Source organism: Tasmannia lanceolata, unplaced genomic scaffold (assembly GCF_043159265.1).
Source record: "Tasmannia lanceolata isolate RefF3 unplaced genomic scaffold, GAP_Taslan_0.1 ptg000013l, whole genome shotgun sequence".
NCBI classification, from domain to species: domain Eukaryota; kingdom Viridiplantae; phylum Streptophyta; class Magnoliopsida; order Canellales; family Winteraceae; genus Tasmannia; species Tasmannia lanceolata.
In genome coordinates, this window is record NW_027518690.1 from 7,918,435 (window position 1) to 7,940,498 (window position 22,064).

Consider the following 22,064-nt stretch of genomic DNA (forward strand, 5'->3'; position numbering starts at 1 on the left):
GTGTTCCATAATCACCCCTCTTTATTTATTAGTTTGGAAAGTGGCGTCAACATTCTGTGGTCATATTTATCTATTAGTTACATCACCAATGTTTTATTCGTGTATTGGTAGTTCTTTCTAATTTAACATTTCTTAATCTTAATATTTAAGTACCGTTGTTGTTTTACATTTTATATATTTATTGATTTGTGTATGGTTGTTGTTCCTCATTGTTCAATTTGATAAGGACACCCAACTCAAAAATCACAACTTGTGTGTGCATGAGGCATGAGGCCTGGTGAAACACACGTGGGTGGGCCTAGTGTCTTTGTCTTGCCACAAGAGATCTTTTGATTTTGATCAATCCCGAAGATCCAAACAAAATTCATGAACCATGACTTACTATAACTTCTCCCACAATTAAACAAGAGATGGAATCTCCCGTGATACATGAGATGGAAAGAGGGTATATATAAATAACCTCTCCCTTAGTCTTATAATCATCACTTGAATAAGATGGCTCTTCCTCTCCTCTCCTTCTACAATCCCTGCTCCATTTCACTTTTGCCACCTTCTATTCGGCATTCAAAGATAGCTCCGAGAACTGTAAACATGCCTAAGCACATTACATGCACTCTGAGCACCCAAACGGTGGACCCCACCATTAATCGTCGATCAGCAAATTTCCAACAAAGCTTTGGGGATTATGACTTCATTCAGTCACTAAAGACTGATTACACGGTGATTATAGCAATCCGTAGTGTTTTAAACCATTGATTTGGTGTGTTTGTAGTGACTTGTTCGTTCATTATTATATAGTTTGACCTAAACATTATATCATCTGTGTTAATGACCACATGTACTGATCGAGTAAAAATTAATTTCGTAAAGGGTGATTTTTTTTTTTTGCCTCCCTTTCGGATAATGCGCTCCCCTTTTAACGTGATTTGACGTCAAAAAGTGTTAAAGTCTGCCCACAATTCGTTGTTAAAAGGGGCCCCGCCCACAATTCACATTAACAGGAGGGCGCATCATCCTACAAGGGGTGAAAAAATCATCTCTCCTTCGTAGAAGCGTTTTAGAAGGCGGTTTTGATGGCCAGCTAAAAATCATCTCCCTTTTGGTTATCCTTTTGCCTATCCTTGAGCCGGCTGGGGAATGTATAGTTTCTTGTAGTGTGTTCTATATAACTACTTAATAGGGTATTGTATAATCATTTATGATTAGTGAATAAATCCCAATTTCTCTTTAATCTTCACAGGGTGAGGTGTACGAGAAACAGATTGAGAAGCTAAAGGATGATGTGAGGTGTTTGTTCAAGAAAGTAGACCAAGACTTAGCTAGACTGAAGCTGATTGATACCCTTCAACACCTTGGCGTGGGATATCACTTCAAGAATGAGATCAAGGAAGCGCTAAGTATTATTTCCATTCATGATAACAACACGAGGATGGAGGACGATCTTTACACAACGTCTCTCCGATTTAGGCTCCTCAGAAGACATGGATTTGAAGTCTCACAAGGTAGATATGCTCTCATGCCATAACAGAGCTTTTAAACTGTATGTAATCTCTAACTTTTGTAGTGTTTGTGGGGCAGACATTTTCAATCGCTTCATGGACGAGAAAGGCAACTTAATGGAATCTACTTGTAAGGATGTAAAGGGCATGTTGAGCTTGTATGAAGCTTCGTACCTTGCTTTCGAAGGGGAGATAGTCTTGGATGAAGCCAAAGCTTTCACGATCAAGCATCTCAAGGATGTCAATGAGAAGAAAGTAGGTAAGAACTTGAAAAGACAAATAGATCATGCCTTGGAGATTCCTTTGCATTGGAGGATGCCAAGGTTTGAAGCTAAATGGTACATAGAAACATATGTTGGAGAAGAAGACGTGAACCCTTTGTTATTCGAGTTGGCTAAGTTGGATTACAACATGGTGCAAGCCAAATACCAAACCAATGTTAAAGCCGTGTCTAGGTAAGTGCATACGACATATCATCCTCGTACATATTTCTCTGTCTCTCATTTACATGTGTGTGTGTGTGTGTGAGAGAGAGAGACAGAGAGAGGAAGCGGAGTTTCACCGTGCACGCCCGCCTCCCCTTCCTCCCTGTTCAAAAATCCGAAAAATTAAAACTAAAAGAAGAAAAACTGGGAAAACCAAAAAAAGAAGAGAGAAACCTCTCTCTCTCTCTCTCTCTCTCTCTCTCTCTTTATATATATATATATATATATATATATATATATATAGAGAGAGAGAGAAACTAAGGGAATTATTTCAATTTCTCCCAAAAATCTGTGAGAATTACACATCACTTTTTTTGACTTTTTTTAACAAAGGCACCCATTCAACCCACATATTTACAATCCTACCCCCTCCTTTATGCTTTCTAACAAAGGCACCTGTTAAAGCCACATAATTTCAATCCTACCCCTTCCTTTATGCTTTTTAACAAAGGCACCCATGAAAGCCACATAATTTCAATCTTACCCCCCTCATTTATGCTTTTGTGATAAAAAAATCTATAGGGTGATCTTAACCATCCGATGTAAGAGGAACATCATATTATGGAAACCTCTATCGATTGGACGGCTAGGATCAGCGTATGGAAATGATTTCTGCGGCACAACTTGTTGTTGTTGTGTTCCATCACATGGACGGTTTGGATCAGCCTGTGATGTGGTTCGTACTGTTCTTGGGCCGGGTACGGGTCCAAGATTCGTCACCCGTAAATTTTCCCCGGTCATTTTGACCTGGCCCATGTCACCCGGACCCTTACGGGTCGGTCAAACCCTCCCATATTTTTCAAAATCTTTTTAATGGGCCCAAACATTAATCTCTTCAAATCTTTGAACTGGTCTATCCTCCACAGTTGGTGGGCCCAAATATTAATTTCTTCAAATCTTTGAACGAGGTAGGCCACACCTGTATTTTTCAAAATGAATTGTACACACCACCCCATGATCCAAACCCTCCATTTGATAATTATAGCCCTCCGATCTGAGGAAAAACTGCATATTACGGAAACCTCTATAGATTGGAGAGTTGTGATCATCCAATGGAAATGATTTTTGGGGCACGACCTATTTACATTGTGGCCCATCAAATGAATGGTTTCGATCATCATATGGTGTGGGTCGTGCATTAACATTAAGGCCAAATTGTAGGCCCCACCCAGATTTTTCAAATTAAGTTTGCGGTCAACGCCATAGGATGATCCAAGCCGTCCATTTGATGGGTCGCGATGCAAATAGGTTGTGCCCCCAAAATCATTTCGATGGGATGATCGCAACCCTTCGATCTATAAGGTTTCCGTAATATGCAGTTTATCTATTGTCTATCATGAGAAGCTAAATATAATGTTTTCCCACTCCCTGTGCATCGCACGGGGTGTCCCACTAGTATATATATATATATATATATATATATATATATATATATATATATATATATATATATATATATATATATATATGAGGAAAGTGTCTCTAGTCTCTCCCCTAGATAAGCTTATCTACTCCTCCCTTTAAAAAAACACAGTGGGCCCACGCTGTTTGGATGATCCAAAGCATTCATTTGATAGGTCTAAACATAGATAGGGTGTGCCCAAAAAATCAGCACCAAAGGGTCATCCTAGAACTTCGTTTTGTGGTGCCTTGTGGTATATATATATATATATATATATATATATATATAGAGGAATGGAAACTAAGGGAATTATTTCAATTTCTCCCAAAAATCTGTGAGAATTACACATCACTTTTTTTGACTTTTTTTAACAAAGGCACCCATTCAACCCACATATTTACAAACCTACCCCCTCCTTTATGCTTTCTAACAAAGGCACCTGTTAAAGCCACATAATTTCAATCCTGCCCCCTCCTTTATGCTTTTTAACAAAGGCACCCATGAAAGCCACATAATTTCAATCGTACTCCCCTCCTTTATGCTTTTGTAATAAAAAAAATCTATAGGGTGATCTTAACCATCCGATGAAAGAGGAACAACATATTATGGAAACCTCTATAGATTGGACGGCTAGGATCAGCGTATGGAAATGATTTCTGCGGCACAACCTGTTGATATTGTGTTCCATCACATGGACAGTTTGAATCAACCTATGATGTGGTCCGTACAGTTCTTGGGCCGGGTACGGGTCAAAGATTCGTGACCCGTAAATTTTCCCCGTTCATTTTGACCTAGCCCGTGTCACCCGGACCTTTACGGGTTGGTCAAACCCTCCCATATTTTTTAAAATCTTTTTGATGGACCCAAAAATTAATCTCTTCAAATCTTTGAACTGGTCTATCCCCCACAGTTGGTGGGCCCAAATATTAATTTCTTCAAATCTTTGAACGAGGTAGGGCCCACCTGTATTATTCAAAATGAATTGTACACACCACCCCATGATCCAAACCCTCCATTTGATAATCATAGCCCTCCGATCTAAAGAAAAACTGCATATTACGGAAACCTCTATAGATTGGAGAGTTGTGATCATCCAATGGAAATGATTTTTGGGGCACGACCTATTTACATTGTGGCCCATCAAATGAATGGTTTCGATCATCCTATGGTGTGGGTCGTGCATTAACATTAAGGCCAAATTGTAGGCCCCACCCAGATTTTTCAAATTAAGTTTGCGGTCAACGCCATAGGATGATCCAAGCCGTCCATTTGATGGGCCGCGACGCAAATAGGTTGTGCCCCCAAAATCATTTCGATGGGATGATCGCAACCCTCCGATCTATAAGGTTTCCGTAATATGCAGTTTCTCTATTGTCTATCATGAGAAGCTAAATATAATGTTTTCCCACTCCCCGTGCATCGCACGGGGTGTCCCACTAATGTATATATATATATATATAACACATTTATGGGATTTGCTAGGGATCGCAAAAGGCATTTTGCGGATGGGTAGTTGCATGTGAGACCAGCCACTTTTCAGTAGATTTTGTCTTCATTCACAAGGTGGCTGGTATCACTACAATATTTACTTTATACTGAAACATATTCCTTTGCATTGCACTTTTTTAATTAACTTTTCACGGCTTACAATACTCGAGATGTTATCAACATCCAATCAGAAAAGTACAAATCAGTTCCCATATAGTTTATAATCAATTCATTTTTTTTAAATGGTAATATTATAAATGATGGAAAAAAAAAAAAACAGGGAACCGAGATGGAACTCCCACATTTACAATAGAAAACGAGAAGACAAAAGAGACGAAATATACAATCAACGGCACACCACTCCTCAAGGAGGAAGGTGGTCAAACCGCCTTATCATTTGCCGATCTTCTGAGATGTTGATATCTGATAAAAGACCCCGAAGTTATATCACCAATCTCATCAAACATTGGCTCTTTTGTGGAGATAATAGCAGTAGCAGTGCTCTTTTGTTTTATTAATCACACTTCAATCTTGGTTAACATTTTTCTAATTGGCTACTAATTGCCAATGAAAGAATTGCGGAAAAACGAGAGGATTGCTATTATCAATATAATGAAGTGCTGATCATTTCCCTATACGTATGATGAATGTTTGTTGGTGTAAGACACCTCAAAAAGAAGATATGCTCTTTCTCTTTTGCTTTTCTTAGGTGGTGGAGAAATTTGGAACTTGGTAAGCACTTGAGCTTTTCTAGAGACCGTTTGATGGAGTGCTTTTTGTGGGCCCTTGGAATTATGTCAGAACCTGAGTTTGGACCGAATAGAGAAGCGCTTACAAAAGTGAATCAACTAATAACAACCATTGATGATGTCTATGATCTCTATGGTTCCATCGAAGAACTGGAGCTCTTTACAGATGCTATTGATAGGTAGAGAGTTTGTATATATTAATTTGATCCCAACTAGAGAATTTGTCAATATTTTTGGACCCTTCAATGCTTCTTGTCTAGTTCTCATATTACAGACATTTGACTGACTTTTTGCAGATGGGATGTTAATTCCATAGAAAAACTTCCAGATTACATGAAGATATGTTTTATGGCTCTCTTCAACACCACCAATGAAATGGCTTATGAGATCCTAAAGGCACAAGGATTGGAAATCACAAGGATCCTAAAGAATCTGGTAGTGCCTTCATTCTTACTCTTATCAAGTTAATTTTCCCTCTTCAATAATTCAACTATAGAATTTGCTAGCGGCCATAGCAAAAGGCATTTCACAGAGTGTCACTAGCATGAGAGAGCAGCCACATAGGCCCACTGTCCAACAGATTTTGTCATTATTAATGACATGACTGCATACTCATGCAACATACGTTACACGAAATGCCTTTTGCGATGGCCCCTAGCAAGTCCCTTCAATTATAGTATCAAAACTCCCCCATCTCTTCGTTGACTCGCCGGATTCGACTCCCTTAGACTATGGATGAGTTCTTATTCAAGACCTTCAAATCTAATCAAAATCTCTTTGACTCTCATGTTATGAATTCATCAATTGAGTACTCAGTTGGGTCAATCAACTACTAGATCACACCGCACCGAGTTGACTAGGATTTGTTTTGGCTGCATTTTGGCCTGCACCCGCATTTTAAAACTAATTTCATTATCATGCGTGGAATTAGTGTTTAACCTATCTAATGAGATGCTTTATTTGATTTAGTGGGCAGATTTATGTAAATCATACCTTGTGGAGGCAAAATGGTATTGCAATGGATATACGCCGACGCTTGATGAGTATCTAAGCAATGCATGGATTTCGATATCGGGGCCAGTTGTGCTAGGCAATGCTTATTTATCATCAAAAACAAAGATAACGAAGAATGCACTGGATTGCATAGAAAAGTATTCTAATCTTATACGTTCATCATCGTTGATTTTTAGACTTTGGGATGATTGGGGGACTTCAAAGGTAAATTAGCTATACTTAGCTTCTATGTTGCACTATTTAAATCACTGACTTCATTGTATATGTATATTTTTCAACAATATAGGATGAGCTAGAGAGAGGTGATGTTCCCAAATCTATCCAATGTTACATGCACGAAACAGGTGCTCCAGAGGAAGTTGCTCGCGAACATATAAGAGGTATAATTAGTGATACATGGAAGAAGCTGAATAAAGAATCTTTCTCTTGTTCCCTTCCCGAATCTCTAATCAATGCTGCGTTGGATGTTGTAAGGATAGCCCAATGCTATTACGAATTCGGTGATGGATTTGGATCTCCAGATAATGAAACTAAAGAGCGATTTAGATCATTGCTGGTTGAACCCATTTCGGTTACAAAATAATTAGTATTTTATGGTCTATGAAGATGATTATCAACTTCATAATAGTAGATATCAGACGATATCTAAATGTAATATTATTTACATGAATTATGAACTTGCAATAAAGAGATAGATATAAATTTTGCATTTTTAATTATTTAAGCCCTTTCTATGTTGTGGAGTAACAAGAATGTTTATATAGAAAAGAACAAAATCTGTAGTTACAATGTAATACCCGGCCTCAAGTTGGGAAGTTCCTTTTAAATGGCTGTCCTTATCAAAAGCTGAGCACAAGAAATGCAAAGCAAAACCCCTAAACTATCCTGGCTTTTGTGAACACTTTGACTTATATGACCCAACGTCCTTGACTCCAAAACTAATTCGACTTGATAGAAACTAAGAAAGGAAAACGACTTGTTTAACAAGACAACTCCTAAAAGAACCAGAACTATCTTTCTAGAATCACCGTGATGTCCAAGCTCTGTTATAATGATCAGCCATTGTATGGTCATCGTCTGTACATAATCTCGGGTTGATCATGGATCTGAAGTCTTCATCCCTTGATCTGTGTCATTCGATCAATCTGTTTACCTTTGTGGGACATTCAGCCGTCGATCGACTGAGATTCAACTGCATCGCTGACCCAAGGTAGGGCCGGGTGTTACATTCCCCACTGTACCTTTTCTGCCCGTGTATTTCGGCGGCAATATACACCTACGTTATCATGTAAAAATTCATGCCCCACCCATGTAGAGAATGTTAGCACAATCCTTTTCTATGTGCAATTTCCTTTAACTTAGAGTTTCAAAAGAATAGAAGTCTTTGTGTGTTGCGTGACAACATCCCACACACATGAACTCTCCATAAAGGAGAAGTGAGTAATGTCCATATCTTCAAGATACAAAATAGAATAAGCAATATAAGTCACTTTATGCATCCCAATAACACAAAAAGATGATGAAAAACTGTGATGTGTTTTTAATAACCAAATGATACAGGAGATGCCGATCATGATGCATGGAAGAATTCCCCATGCATAGAAATCATTTAGAATCCAAACATAATCCAAAGCCGTACAGCATCTAATTGATGAAGTCTGTTTCTTTTAGTTAGTAGCATATGTCGTCTTTATATAGTGTTAGTGGGAGAAGGCAACGTCAAAAGAAGCTGTGGATGTGATTGAAGATAAAGAGAATAAAAGAAAACTGTTTGGGAAGAAGGGAGTATAATCATGAAGCATATTCACTTTTTTCTTTATCATTCCTCTTTAATGCAGGGGAAAAAGTTCATCATAAAGCATTCCATCCTTTTGTCGAAAATAGAGCCTAGGTTTGACAACAAAGTTGGGCTTTTCTTTGTTCCTGTTTCTTTCTTGCTTCCTATTGTAGATATGGGTGGTCCATCTCGGCCTCCTAAATTTGCTATATATTATTATTGCCATTTCAAAAAAAAAAAAAAGGGTATGACAACAAAGTTGGGCTTTTATTTCGAAAAAATGACCAAATTTGAGGTGCATGTATAAGGGGTCTGCTGATACAATACTCAGAATGGTTTTTGCAGATTTATCAACCATATTGATATTTACACTCTTTTCATGTATTCTTGATTGCTTTCTTTTTCATTTGACAAAAATACAGATACCTTGTTCTCTTCTCTTTTCCCTCAGAAGTTTTACACTTCTATTCATTTGATGCTTACCCTTTTAAACAAGTGACTTCATACTTAGAGACACGAAATACCCCTAAAATAGCTAATTACATTAAACACTTTGTTGTAGTCCCATAAGCCCTTTCGGTATCCTAAGCAACATCATAGGAACTCCCAATACATACTCTTTGATAATCTAGCCTAAACATTAAGGACACTATAAAACATGCAAGGGCTCTCATGCACTTTTCTGGCATGGTCCTCCATATCCCCGAGTGCAAGCAATCTCACTATCAGTTTGGTGCCTCAGGTCGAAATTGGCTGAACGTATTAAACTGCAACAAGTTCTGGCACACCGTTCATGAACACCGTCGACCAAAGAAGGGAGGTGCATTTCATTAATTACCGACAAGAACCAATCAAGTTCTAAGGGTCGACCCTGGCATAAGAAGGCATGAATCTGAAATCATGACCGTCAAACTTTTAAAACATCACAAGTGGACCCACAAGGTCATAGCCCCATCTCGAATTGACACCACATGCCTAGGATAAAAAAGAACTACAAAATCAAAGGCTTTGCTTTTCTTGGCAGAAACCTAAACAAGGCTTGATGGAACAAAAGGGCCTGGGATCATCCCATCAAGATGGTATCAACATCCCATCGCAGGACTTACTGTTGGCGTTTGGATTAAAGGATCAGATCACGTTAATGAGGCAAAAGTGGGGCCCAATAAGTGTCTTTTAGGAGTGAAAGGTGGTAAAAGTGACTTTCTTTGTATCATTTTCCTTCTCTCAATGGAATCCGGTCCATCGCCTATCCTTTCCCCATTTTTATCCTCAATTACTTGAAGGAACACACGTGAGTCTCTAAAAGCTATTCCCTTATTTGCACCATCCTCTTCTAAATTGAAGACAAAAAAGAACAAGAACAAAACATAGAGAAATACTATGAAACCATGAAAGCGATTGAAACAAAAAAGGGCATTTTCTTCAATTTAAGAATGGGTTGGTCTCTTCACTTTCTGATTTAATTTGAAGTGTAGTTATCCCGTGACCCATGACCCATAAATTGTTTTGTGACACTTGAACATTAATTTGACTGTTTCTATTTTGAGGGAAAGGGAGGGTGTTTTGTCTGAGAGTTTAATATGTATAGATTATACAGTTTAATAACTATATTTGTTGTGTTTCTCGCCAAGGAGGGGTCAGAGAAAGGGAAAAAAGAGAGTGCAGGAAAAGACAGAGGAGAGAACCTTGTAAGGTGTCATATAAAAAAATAGGAGGGATTCCTTTTTAGATTTTTTAAGTAAATAAGTTGTCTCGTAAGGAGTCAAATTTAATTATTAATCCATACTCAGCTCTGCTTGAGTTGCCTTTTCTTGGAATTCCCTCTGCAACAGTACAATCAAGTTTCTGAAATCTTTTTTTTTTATGTTTTTTTTTATTGAAGGTTTTTTTGCGGTGGTCATGTGAGGGGGAAGAAGATAGGAAGGTGGGTTCTGCATTTTAGAAATTAGAATAGAATCTTCTTCGCTTTTACAGCATGTAGTAGGTGATGGCTTCTGTAGGTTTCTTGGAGATGCTGACATTTTGGGTGGGCCCCACCCTCTCTCTCTCTCTCACACACACACATACATTTTTCTACCCAATTTCTCTCCATTGTAGAACCTAAATTAATAGAATGTTTGTGCATGCTTAGCTTAAGTGAAGTCAGACTCTCTGCAAAAGCATTTGAGCTTTCAAATTCCTTCAGTTTATTCGGGGAAATAGACCAAGATCAGAGGACTACTCCGACCTTGAAGAGGGTTCCTCCACATTGGAATCCTCCTCAGAAAAGGAAGATGATCCAACAAACACAAAAGGTCCCCAATAAGCTCGAGAAAATAAAGTATCCTGGGCGGACGAATGTCATCTAGTCTACCTAATCCCAGTCAAGCAAGAGGTTGGTGAAGAAGAGAATACAGAACTTGAAGAATCAAATGAATTGTGGCAGGAAGTTCGCAAGAAAAATTGGCCTTCATATCTCCTTAGGCTAGTTGCATTAGTAGACTACCTAGTTATTTTCTATCTTTTTAGTTGTATTTACATGTTATTTTTGCATTTAGTATATGCCCTTAATGGTCTTATCCTTAATAAGGGTAGCTTAGGAAGTAACTTTGTATTAGGGCTGGGATATAAAGCGCCTTATTTCTCTCTCTTTTTTTAAGTTTTTGGTGATTTGAGTTTTGGTGGAGAATTTTCTCTTTCGATAGATAGCTTGACTCCTCTTGTATCTTCATCTTTTTCCTTGAGATAATGGAGTTACAAGCTATTGAATGTAGCTTTTCTTCCATTTCTCCCATCTACACTTGTTTAGATTATCAATTTACCAACTCCGAGCTTGATTCAACCTCATGTGTCCCCTAGCTTGTGGTCTTGGGAGAATTTGGATCTGCAGAAATCAGACCGAGGAAATTTCAAGCTAAATCCTCTCCTCTGTCATAAATCAGTAAGCATTCACAGATATTTCAGTTGTGTTAGGCTTTGTAAGATAAAAAAAAGAATTGCATAGAAGTATTGATCGGATCATGCAAGATCCGTTACCATGTGATTTCCGGTTTTAATGGCTGGGATCAAGTTTTTCATGACCAGGTCTGAGTATCCCTTTGCTCAGATTTCAGAACTGGACCAATCCTCTTTGACACAGTTGTTTAGTTCGTTTGTGGCCATTCCCCTTTCGGCTCCTCAACTTCACCAATTGAACTTCCAATTTTACAGTTCTTTTAATCAGAACGAATGGAGATAAGTACGGTTGTCCTGTGTTAATGTTTGAAACCTTGTGCTGCTACAAGATCAGATTCTCTGTAACTTTTAACATCACTTCTGGAAATCTTGTTAACAGTTTAATTTCTCAATGTTTAAGGGCACATTTTTACGCAATGAGCTGTTGAGTTACAAAAAGGAATTGGTAAAAGTTTCTGTTTGGATTCCTTTTGGAAATCTATGGGAGCCATGCTCGGTTTCTAACGGGACTATAACTCTTAATGCCCACTTGTTTATCAGTCACTGTTTATCTATTACTGGAGGCATGGTTAATTAGAAGCTTTGTTTGATTGAATGGAGAAAATTACCGAGAATCTTACTCTTACTGCTGGCAAAAGAGAGTGAAATTTGCAATTCCTTTTTCAAAAATTAAAACCCTTGAATTAAGGAGTCGGATAAGCTTGTTGTTTGGATTCGCTAAGCCCATGTAAAATGGTAGGCGGGTCCACCCGTTAGGATGACATGCACATCCCACATGTTAGAAAAAGTACCATGTTTTCGTCAATTGTTTGCAAGGTGCCCCAATCCGTAATTAAAATAACTGGATCTAGTCAATATTTTACAAAGAGCCCCAATCCGTAGTATTATGTCACTATCGCTAGCATTTCATAATTTCGCATTCAAAAAGCAGCCGTTCACTTCTGCGGGGGAAATCATTTCCGGGAAAACTTTTCCGTTTGCCCGGAAAACACGGAGGCCATTTTTGGACGGAAAATACTCTACGGGAAAAACTTTTCATGAAAAATCCAGAACTTTTCCAGAAAAAGACGAATGACAAACTGGAAAGTTAGCTGCATAGTATATATATATATATATATAGAGGAAAGTGTTTGTGCGCTTAAGCGCATGAGAAATATGGTGCGCTGAAGGGTATTTTCGTTATTTTCGTTTCAAGTGGGTCCCACTAGCTAACGCAGATGAAAAACCCAAACGCCATTACCCTCGTTTTTTTAAAAGGTTGATATTTTCGTTATTTTCGTTTCAAGTGGGTCCCACTAGTTAACGCAGATGAAAAACCCAAACGCCATTACCCTCGTTTTTTAAAAAGGTTGTAGAAGTTGCAGATGAAAAACCCAAACGCCATTACCCTCGTTTTTTAAAAAGGTTGAAGAAGTTGCAGATGAAAAACCCAAACGCAACATACATACATACATACCCTCGTTTGGGAAAAAGCTTGAAGAAGATCAGAAGTTGCAGATGCCCTCGTTTGGGAAAAAGCTTGAAGAAGAGAGCAAAAGTTGCAGATGCGTCGTTTTTTAAAAAGCTTGAAGAAGATCAGAAGTTGCAAAATAGCCTAAATAGGTTATGCCCCAAAATTATTTCCATTGGTTGATTCTAACCCTCCGATCTATAGAGGGTTAGGATCAACCCTCTAACATTCAGATTGGAGGGTTAGGATCATCCTATGGAAATGATTTTTGGAACATAACCTATTTAGGGTATGGCCCATCTAATGGACGGTTTGGATCATCCTATGGTGTGGGCCATACAGTACTTTTAATAAAGTGAGAGTGCGCTCATATGAAAACAGTAGTGTTGGTAACATTCCTTTTGTTTTTTATTTTATAACAATTTGCTACCAAACTTCTCCTATGGCAACTTCTCGGCATGTGGCCATCGGGTGCAAAGATGCGAACATGGCAAATATTTGGCAAATGTTGCTAGCAAAAAAAAAAAAAGAAGCAATCATTACACCACAAAAGTAAAATAGCTAAAGTATAAAGTTTTAAATGAAATATTACATAGAAATGTTTATAAATTTGTAAAATTACGAAAAAAATACCAATAAAATATCGAAAGTTATGACAATTACCGGAAAACAGATGAGGTCAAATCCGGAGAATTATTACAAACTTTTGACTGTCCAGATTTAAACAGAGGCCCTGAAAATCACTTTATTGTTCAACACCTACCTTGTTTAAATCTGTTGATACCACTGAGTTATAACTCAGTGATCTCTCTCTTTAATGGATTTTAATGTTTCCTGAGTTATAACATTATCGAATTTTTTTTGTACCAACATTTTTGCTTGTTTCTTTGGAGCATCATATTTGTTTAATTCCCTAAGGATCTGCTTGGATTTCAAGGAAAAAACATTTCTGGCAGAATTTTTTCTTGTTAAAGGTAAATGATAAGATTATGGTTAATTTAGAGGGTTTTTCATCTGCAACTTCTTCAACCTTTTTAAAAAACGAGGGTAATGGCATTTGGGTTTTTCATCTGCAACTTCTTCAACCTTTTTAAAAAACGAGGGTAATGGCGTTTGGGTTTTTCATCTGCAACTTCTTCAACCGTTTTAAAAAACGAGGGAAATGGCGTTTGGGTTTTTCATCTGCAACTTCTTCAACCTTTTTAAAAAACGAGGGTAATGCGTTTGGGTTTTTCATCTGCAACTTCTTCAACCTTTTTAAAAAACGAGGGTAATGGCGTTTGGGTTTTTCATCTACGTTAGCTAGTGGGACCCACTTGAAACGAAAATAACTAAAATACCCTTCAGCGCACCATATTTCTCATGCGCTTAAGCGCACAAACAGTTTTCTCATATATATATATATATATATATATATATATATATATATATATAGTTTTTTTCCTTTCTATATTCTTCCTTTTTTTTTCTCTGCTAATGCATCTCGGTCTCTAATTGCGGCCACTTTTTTCTTTGGGCTTTTATATTTGGAGTCCTCGCGGAAAAAAAGGGACATCTCAACAAAAGAATTCTCAATTTAGTTTTTGATCTAAATATTGTCCAATCCTCTTCATTTTTTTTTTTTTTGAGGTTCTAACAATTTGAACTTCTATTTCTCATTAAGCACCAAACAGTTGAAAAAACCGATAAAACGTGCCTACATTTTGGACTGGACTTTCAACACCATACATTGGTGGCTCAATACACAATTGTTGGCCCTGATTGAATGGATCGATTATGCAGTGTGGTAATGGATAAAAGATGATAAGGGAGCTAGGGAGATACACCTCCAAAAGGCCAAATAAAATGCCAAAATAAAATGACTTTTATATATATCAAAAAATAAACTTACAAGTTAGCTTGTTCTCTTCTCTTTTCCCTTAGAAGTTTTACACTTCTATTCACTTGATGCTTACCCTTTTAAACAAGTGACTTCATACTTAGAGACACGAAATACTCCTAAAATAGCTAATTACATTAAACACTTTCTTGTAGTCCCATAAGTCCTTTCGGTATCCTAAGCAACATCATAGGAACTCCCAATACATACTCTTTGATAATCTAGCCTAAACATTAAGGACACTATAAAACATGCAAGGGCTCTCATGCACTTTTCTGGCATGGTCCTCCATATCCCTGAGTGCAAGCAATCTCACTATCAGTTCGGTGCCTCAGGTCGAAATTGGCTGAACATATTAGACTGCAACAAGTTCTGGCACACCGTTCTGACCAAAGAGGGGAGGTGCATTTCATTAATTACCGACAAGAACCAATCAAGTTCTAAGGGTCGACCCTGGCATAAGAAGGCATGAATCTGAAATCATGACCATCAAACTTTTAAAACATCACAAGTGGACCCACAAGGTCATAGCCCCATCTCGAATTGACACCACATGCCTAGGATAAAAAAGAACTACAAAATCAAAGGCTTTGCTTTTCTTGGCAGAAACCTAAACAAGGCTTGATGGAACAAAAGGGCCTGGGATCATCCCATCAAGATGGTATCAACATTCCATCGCAGGACTTACTGTTGGCGTTTGGATTGAAGGATCAGATCACGTTAATGAGGCAAAAGTGGGGCCCAGTAAGTGTCTTTTAGGAGTGAAAGGTGGTAAAAGTGACTTTCTTTGTATCATTTTCCTTCTTTCAATGGAATCCGGTCCATTGCCTATCCTTTTCCCCATTTTTATCCTCAATTACTTGAAGGAACACACGTGAGTCTCTAAAAGCTATTCCTCTTCTAAAATTGAAGACAAAAAAGAACAAGAACAAAACATAGAGAAATACTATGAAACCATGAAAGCCATTGAAACAAAAAAGGGCATTTTCTTCAATTTAAGAATGGGTTGGTCTCTTCACTTTCTGATTTAATTTGAAGTGTAGTTATCCCGTGACCCATGACCCATAAATTGTTTTGTGACACTTGAACATTAATTTGACTGTTTCTATTTTGAGAGAAAGGGAGGGTGTTTTGTCTGAGAGTTTAATATGTATAGATTATACAGTTTAATAACTATATTTGTTGTGTTTCTCGCCAAGGAGGGGTCAGAGAAAGGGGAAAAAGGGAGTGCAGGAAAAGACAGAGGAGAGAACCTTGTAAGGTGTCATATAAAAAAATAGGAGGGATTCCTTTTTAGCTTTTTTAAGTAAATAAGTTGTCTCGTAAGGAGTCAAATTTAATTATTAATCCATACTCAGCTCTGCTTGAGTTGCCTTTTCTTGGAATTCCCTCTGCAACAGTACAATCAAGTTTCTGAAATCTTTTTTTTTTATGTTTTTTTTTATTGAAGGTTTTTTTGCGGTGGTCATGTGAGGGGGAAGAAGATAGGAAGGTGGGTTCTGCATTTTAGAAATTAGAATAGAATCTTCTTCGCTTCTACAGCATGTTGTAGGTGATGACTTCTGTAGGTTTCTTGGAGATGCTGACATTTTGGGTGGGCCCCACCCTCTCTCTCTCTCTCACACACACACACATACATTTTTCTACCCAATTTCTCTCCATTGTAGAACCTAAATTAATAGAATGTTTGTGCATGCTTAGCTTGAGTGAAGTCAGACTCTGCAGAAGCATTTGAGCTTTCAAATTCCTTCAGTTTATTCGGGGAAATAGACCAAGATCAGAGGAATACTCCGACCTTGAAGAGGGTTCCTCCACATTGGAATCCTCCTCAGAAAAGGAAGATGATCCAACAAACACAAAAGGTCCCCAATAAGCTCGAGAAAATAAAGTATCCTGGGCGGACGAATGTCATCTAGTCTACCTAATCCCAGTCGAGCAAGAGGATGGTGAAGAAGAGAATACAGAACTTGAAGAATCAAATGAATTGTGGCAGGAAGTTCGCAAGAAAAATTGGCCTTCATATCTCCTTAGGGTAGTTGCATTAGTAGACTACCTAGTTATTTTCTATCTTTTTAGTTGTATTTACATGTTATTTTTGCATTAGTATATGCCCTTAATGGTCTTATTCTTAATAAGGGTAGCTTAGGAAGTAACTTTGTATTAGGGCTGGGATATAAAGCACCTTATTTCTCTCTCTTTTTTTAAGTTTTTGGTGATTTGAGTTTTGGTGGAGAATTTTCTCTTTTGATAGATAGCTTGACTCCTCTTGTATCTTCATCTTTTTCCTTGAGATAATGGAGTTACAAGCTATTGAATGTAGCTTTTCTTCCATTTCTCCCATCTACACTAGTTTAGATTATCAATTTACCGACTCCGAGCTTGATTCAACCTCATGTGTCCCCTAGCTTGTGGTCTTGGGAGAATTTGGATCTGCAGAAATCAGACCGAGGAAATTTCAAGCTAAATCCTCTCCTCTGTCATAAATCAGTAAGCATTCACAGATATTTCAGTTGTGTCAGGCTTTGTAAGATAAAAAAAAGAATTGCATATAAGTATTGATCGGATCATGCAAGATCCGTTACCATGTGATTTCCGGTTTTAATGGCTGGGATCAAGTTTTTCATGACCAGGTCTGAGTATCCCTTTGCTCAGATTTCAGAACTGGACCAATCCTCTTTGAGACAGTTGTTTAGTTCGTTTGTGGCCATTCCCCTTTCGGCTCCTCAAGTTCACCAATTGAACTTCCAATTTTACAGTTCTTTTAATCAGAACGAATGGAGATAAGTACGGTTGTCCTGTGTTAATGTTTGAAACCTTGTGCTGCTACAAGATCGGATTCTCTGTAACTTTTAACATCACTTCTGGAAATCTTGTTAACAGTTTAATTTCTCAATGTTTAAGGGCACATTTTTACGCAATGAGCTGTTGAGTTACAAAAAGGAATTGGTTTAAAAGAGGATAAAACAGCTCTGTAAGGTGAAAAGTTTCTGTTCGGATTCCTTTTGGAAATCTATGGGAGCCATGCTCGGTTTCTAACGGGACTATAACTCTTAATGCCCACTTGTTTATCAGTCACTGTTTATCTATTACTGGAGGCATGGTTAATTAGAAGCTTTGTTTGATTGAATGGAGAAAGTTACCGAGAATCTTACTCTTACTGCTGGCAAAAGAGAGTGAAATTTGCAATTCCTTTTTCAAAAATTAAAACCCTTGAATTAAGGAGTCGGATAAGCTTGTTGTTTGGATTTGCTAAGCCCATGTAAAATGGTAGGCGGGTCCACCCGTTAGGATGACATGCATATCCCACATGTTAGAAAAAGTACCATGTTTTCGTCAATTGTTTGCAAGGTGCCCCAATCCATAATTAAAATTACTGGATATAGTCAATATTTTGCAAAGAGCCCCAATCCGTAGTATTATGTCACTATCGCCGATGTTTCATAATTTCGCATTCAAAAAGCAGCCGTTCACTTCTGCGGGGGAAATCATTTCTGGGAAAAACTTTTTCCGTTTGCCCGGAAAACACGAAGGCCAAATTTGGACGGAAAATACTCTACGGGAAAAACTTTTCCTGAAAAATCCAGAACTTTTCCAGGAAAAGACGAATGACAAAATGGAAAGTTAGCTGCATAGTATATATATAGATAGATGGATAGATAGATATATATTTATATAAATATATATAGTTTTTTTCCTTTCTATATTCTTCCTCTTTTTTTCTCTGCTAATGCATCACGGTCTCTAATTGCGGCCACTTTTTTCTTTGGGCTTTTATATTTGGAGTCCTCGCGGAAAAAAAAGGGACATCTCAACAAAAGAATTCTCAATTTAGTTTTTGATCAAAATATTGCAATATCCTCTTCATTTTTTTTTTTTTTTTGAGGTTCTAACAATTTGAACTTCTATTTCTCCTCCGAGAGAAAAATTTCTTCTAGATCTAAGGAGTCTTTTAGGAAACAAAAGGGCATCTCAACAAATGCTCTCAATTGAAGTTTTTGATCTATACTTTTGGCTCCAAGTATTAGTCCTTTAACTATGATAGAGTGATGTTGGTAGCTTATTAAAAAGCAGAGAAGGTGAATTGGGGTGTTCCATAATCAGCCCTCTTTATTTATAAGTTAGGAAAGTGGCGTCAACATTCTGTGGTCATATTTATCTATTAGTTACATCACCTACGAATATTCGTGTATTGGTAGTTCTTTCTAATTTAACATTTCTTAATCTTAATATTTAAGTAGCGTTGTTGTTTTACATTTTATATATTTATCTATGGTTGTTGTTCCTCATTGTTTTTTTGTTTTTATGTTTTCTAAGTTTCTAAACTTCACTTTTCTAAGAATTTGACCATGTAAATGTACTAATTAAACAGGGTCTAGCAGCAATATTAAATTTTGGTTTAGATTAGTGGGTTACAGATATTAGTTTAATTTTTACTTTTACGGATGTTTCGTTTATGCTTTTGTTTCATTGTTTGACACATCTTTTCCAAGTAGCCTTGAAAGTGATCTGATGTAGGTATGAAGCGTAATGTTGGTAGCATGGCTCTTAATATTAACTTCTAATGGAAATTATTATTATTTTTTTAATTTTTTCTGACATGGTGATGTTTGTGGCCTTTTTTGGGTGATTTAAAATGAACTTGATCTTAATGTTCTTATCAATTGATTGGCATGTCCCTGCTTTATAAATATTTCTTTTTTATTGATTGATTTATAAATATTTCAATTGATTGGCATGTCCCTGCTTTATATATATATATATATATATATATATATATATATATGAGGAAAAGGATTGTGAGCTTGAGCGTTGGAACATATTCGTGAGCTTGAGTTCAAAAACCATTGAGGCCCACATTGTTAGGATGATCCAAAGCATTCACTAGAAAGGGCCTTACATAGATAGATGTGTACAAAAAATCAGCTCCATAGGATCATCCTAACCCACCCATTTGTGGAGGTCAAAATGGACAGACCACAAATCTGCCCATTTTTGCCCTCCACTTTTGGAGGGGTTAGGATGATTCAATGGAGCTGATTTTTGGTACACACCCTATCTATGATAGGCCCTTGCAAATGAATGGTTTGGATCCTCACAGAAATTGTGGGACCCATGTGATTGGTGCACTCAAGCGCACCATTCCTTATTAGAGCTTGAGCGCACGAACATATTCCTCTATATATATATATATATATATATATATATATAGAGAGAGAGAGAGAGAGAGAGAGAGAATAGAGTTCCTGAGGTTAACCTCATATAAGCTTATATGAGGTGGCGCTCACAAAACATAAGGCGCCCACTTTGTTTGGATGATCCAAACCATTCATTTGCAAGGCCCCATTATAGATAGGGTGTGTACCAAAAAACAGCTCCATTGGATCATCCTAACCCCTCCAAAAGTGGAGAAAAAAATGGGCAGATTTGTGGGCAAAAAGTGTCTATCCATTTTGCCCTCCACTTTTGGATGGGTTAGGATGATCCAATGGAGCTGATTTTTTGTACACACCCTATCTATGATGGGGCCTTTCAAATGAATGCTTTGGATCATCCTAACAATGTGGGACCCTTATGTTTTGTGAGCGCCACCTCATATAAGCTACATGAGGTTAACCTCAGGAACCCTTCTCTCATATATATATATATATATATGAGAGAACGGTTCCTACACATATGTGTAGATAAGTTATCTACACACTAGCTTAAAATACAGTGGGGGCCACATTATTTGAGTGATCCAAACCATTCATTTTTAAGGCCCTCACATAGATAGGGTGTCCACAAAAAATCAGATCCATAGGATCATCCTAACCATTCGAACTGTGGAGGCAAAAAATGGACTAATTTGTGAAGGTTTAAAGACATCCATTTTACCTCCACAAATCGTAGGGTTGGGATGATCCTATGGATCTGATTTTTTGTTGACACCCTATCTATGTGAGGGCCTTTAAAATGGATGGCTTGGATCACCCAAATAATGTGGGCCCCCACTGTATTTTAAGCTAGTGTGTAGAAAACTCTCTACACATATGTGTAGGAACCGTTTTCTCTCTCTCTCTCTCTCTCTATATATATATATATATATATATTATATATATATATATATATATATATATATATATATATATAGAGAGAGAGAGAGAGAGAGAGAGAGAGAGAGCATTTCCTACACACTTGTGTAGGTAAGTTACCTACGCACTACCTTAAAATACAGTGGGGGCCCACATTTTTTGGGTGATCCAAACAATTCATTTGAATGGTCCTCACATAGATAGGGGGTCCACAAAAAATCAGATCCATAGGATCATCCCAACCCTACGATTTGTGGAGGTAAAATGGACGTGTATAAACCTTCACAAATTAGTTCATTTTTTGCCTCCATAGTTTGAATGGTTAGGATGACCTTATGGATCTGATTTTTTGTGGACACCCTATCTATGTGAGGACCATAGATAGGGTAGTGCGTAGGTAACTTACCTACACAAGTGTGTAGGAAATGTTCTCTCATATATATATATATATATATATATATAAACGTTGTATATGGAACCTGCATAGGACATGTTTAATTTGATAAGATGGTCCAAGTTTTATTTACAATGATATTTAATCTAGCATTGCATCACTTTAATTTATCATTTCCCTCTAAATCACAGAAAATAAATTCTTTTAAACATAGCGTAAAGAAATATTATTCCTGGAATCCAAAGAGTTTGTCTTAAAAAAATCAGCAGCCCCTTCTTTTGTTTTAGAATTAAAAAATTCTTGGCCTCAAGAATGATATCAGCAGCCACCACTTATTTGGCATTTAACGTATTTTAAAATTTAAATGGTGTAATGGTGTATGGTATTTTTTCCGATTCGGTTCGGTTCTTTATGCTATGTTTAAAATAAATACTTTTAAACTTAGCATAAAGAAATATTATTCCTGCAATCCAAAGAGTTTGTCTTAAAAAAATAAGAAATAAGTGATTAAAGAATGATATCAGCAGCCCCTTGTTTTGTTTTGAACAAAAAATTCTTGGCCTTAAGAATGATATCAACACCCACCACATTTTTGGCATTTCAGGTATTTTAAAATTTAGGCGTATGGTATTTTTCCAGTTCGGTTCGGTTCGGTTCAAGCTAAGAGTTTTATGGGTTCTTCTATACTTAAAGAAGAGTGGGGCCACTTTAAAGGGCCTTAAGTTCAATTTGATAAGGACACCCAACTCGATCAAAAATCACAACTTGTGTGTGCATGAGGCATGAGGCCTGGTGTAACACACGTGGGTGGGCCTAGTGTCTTTGTCTTGCCACAAGAGATCTTTGGATTTTGATCAATCCCAAAGATCCAAATAAAATTCATGAACCATGACTTACTATAACTTCTCCCACAATTAAACAA

At 37.3% G+C, this 22,064-nt stretch overlaps 1 protein-coding gene across 1 annotated transcript; it reads left to right on the top strand.

Moving 5' to 3' along the window:
* Nucleotides 1–422: 422 nt before the first annotated feature.
* Nucleotides 423–7,356, top strand: LOC143889669 (alpha-terpineol synthase, chloroplastic-like). The gene is made up of 7 exons (XM_077393960.1): nt 423–720; nt 1,241–1,502; nt 1,579–1,954; nt 5,584–5,802; nt 5,920–6,058; nt 6,593–6,841; nt 6,924–7,356. Exons 1-7 carry the CDS (start codon nt 496–498, stop codon nt 7,218–7,220), a joined length of 1,767 nt encoding a protein of 588 aa, XP_077250075.1. The 5' UTR covers nt 423–495; the 3' UTR covers nt 7,221–7,356.
* The last annotated feature ends 14,708 nt before the right edge of the window (nt 7,357–22,064 follow it).

Excerpts from the sequence above, each read along its gene's own strand:
- LOC143889669 (XM_077393960.1), top strand. The coding sequence starts at position 496 with ATGGCTCTTCCTCTCCTCTCCTTCTACAATCCCTGCTCCATTTCACTT. Across the intron at positions 6,059-6,592 it reads CAAGGATCCTAAAGAATCTG|TGGGCAGATTTATGTAAATC; the intron begins GTAGTGCCTTCA and ends TATTTGATTTAG. Across the intron at positions 6,842-6,923 it reads ATGATTGGGGGACTTCAAAG|GATGAGCTAGAGAGAGGTGA; the intron begins GTAAATTAGCTA and ends TCAACAATATAG.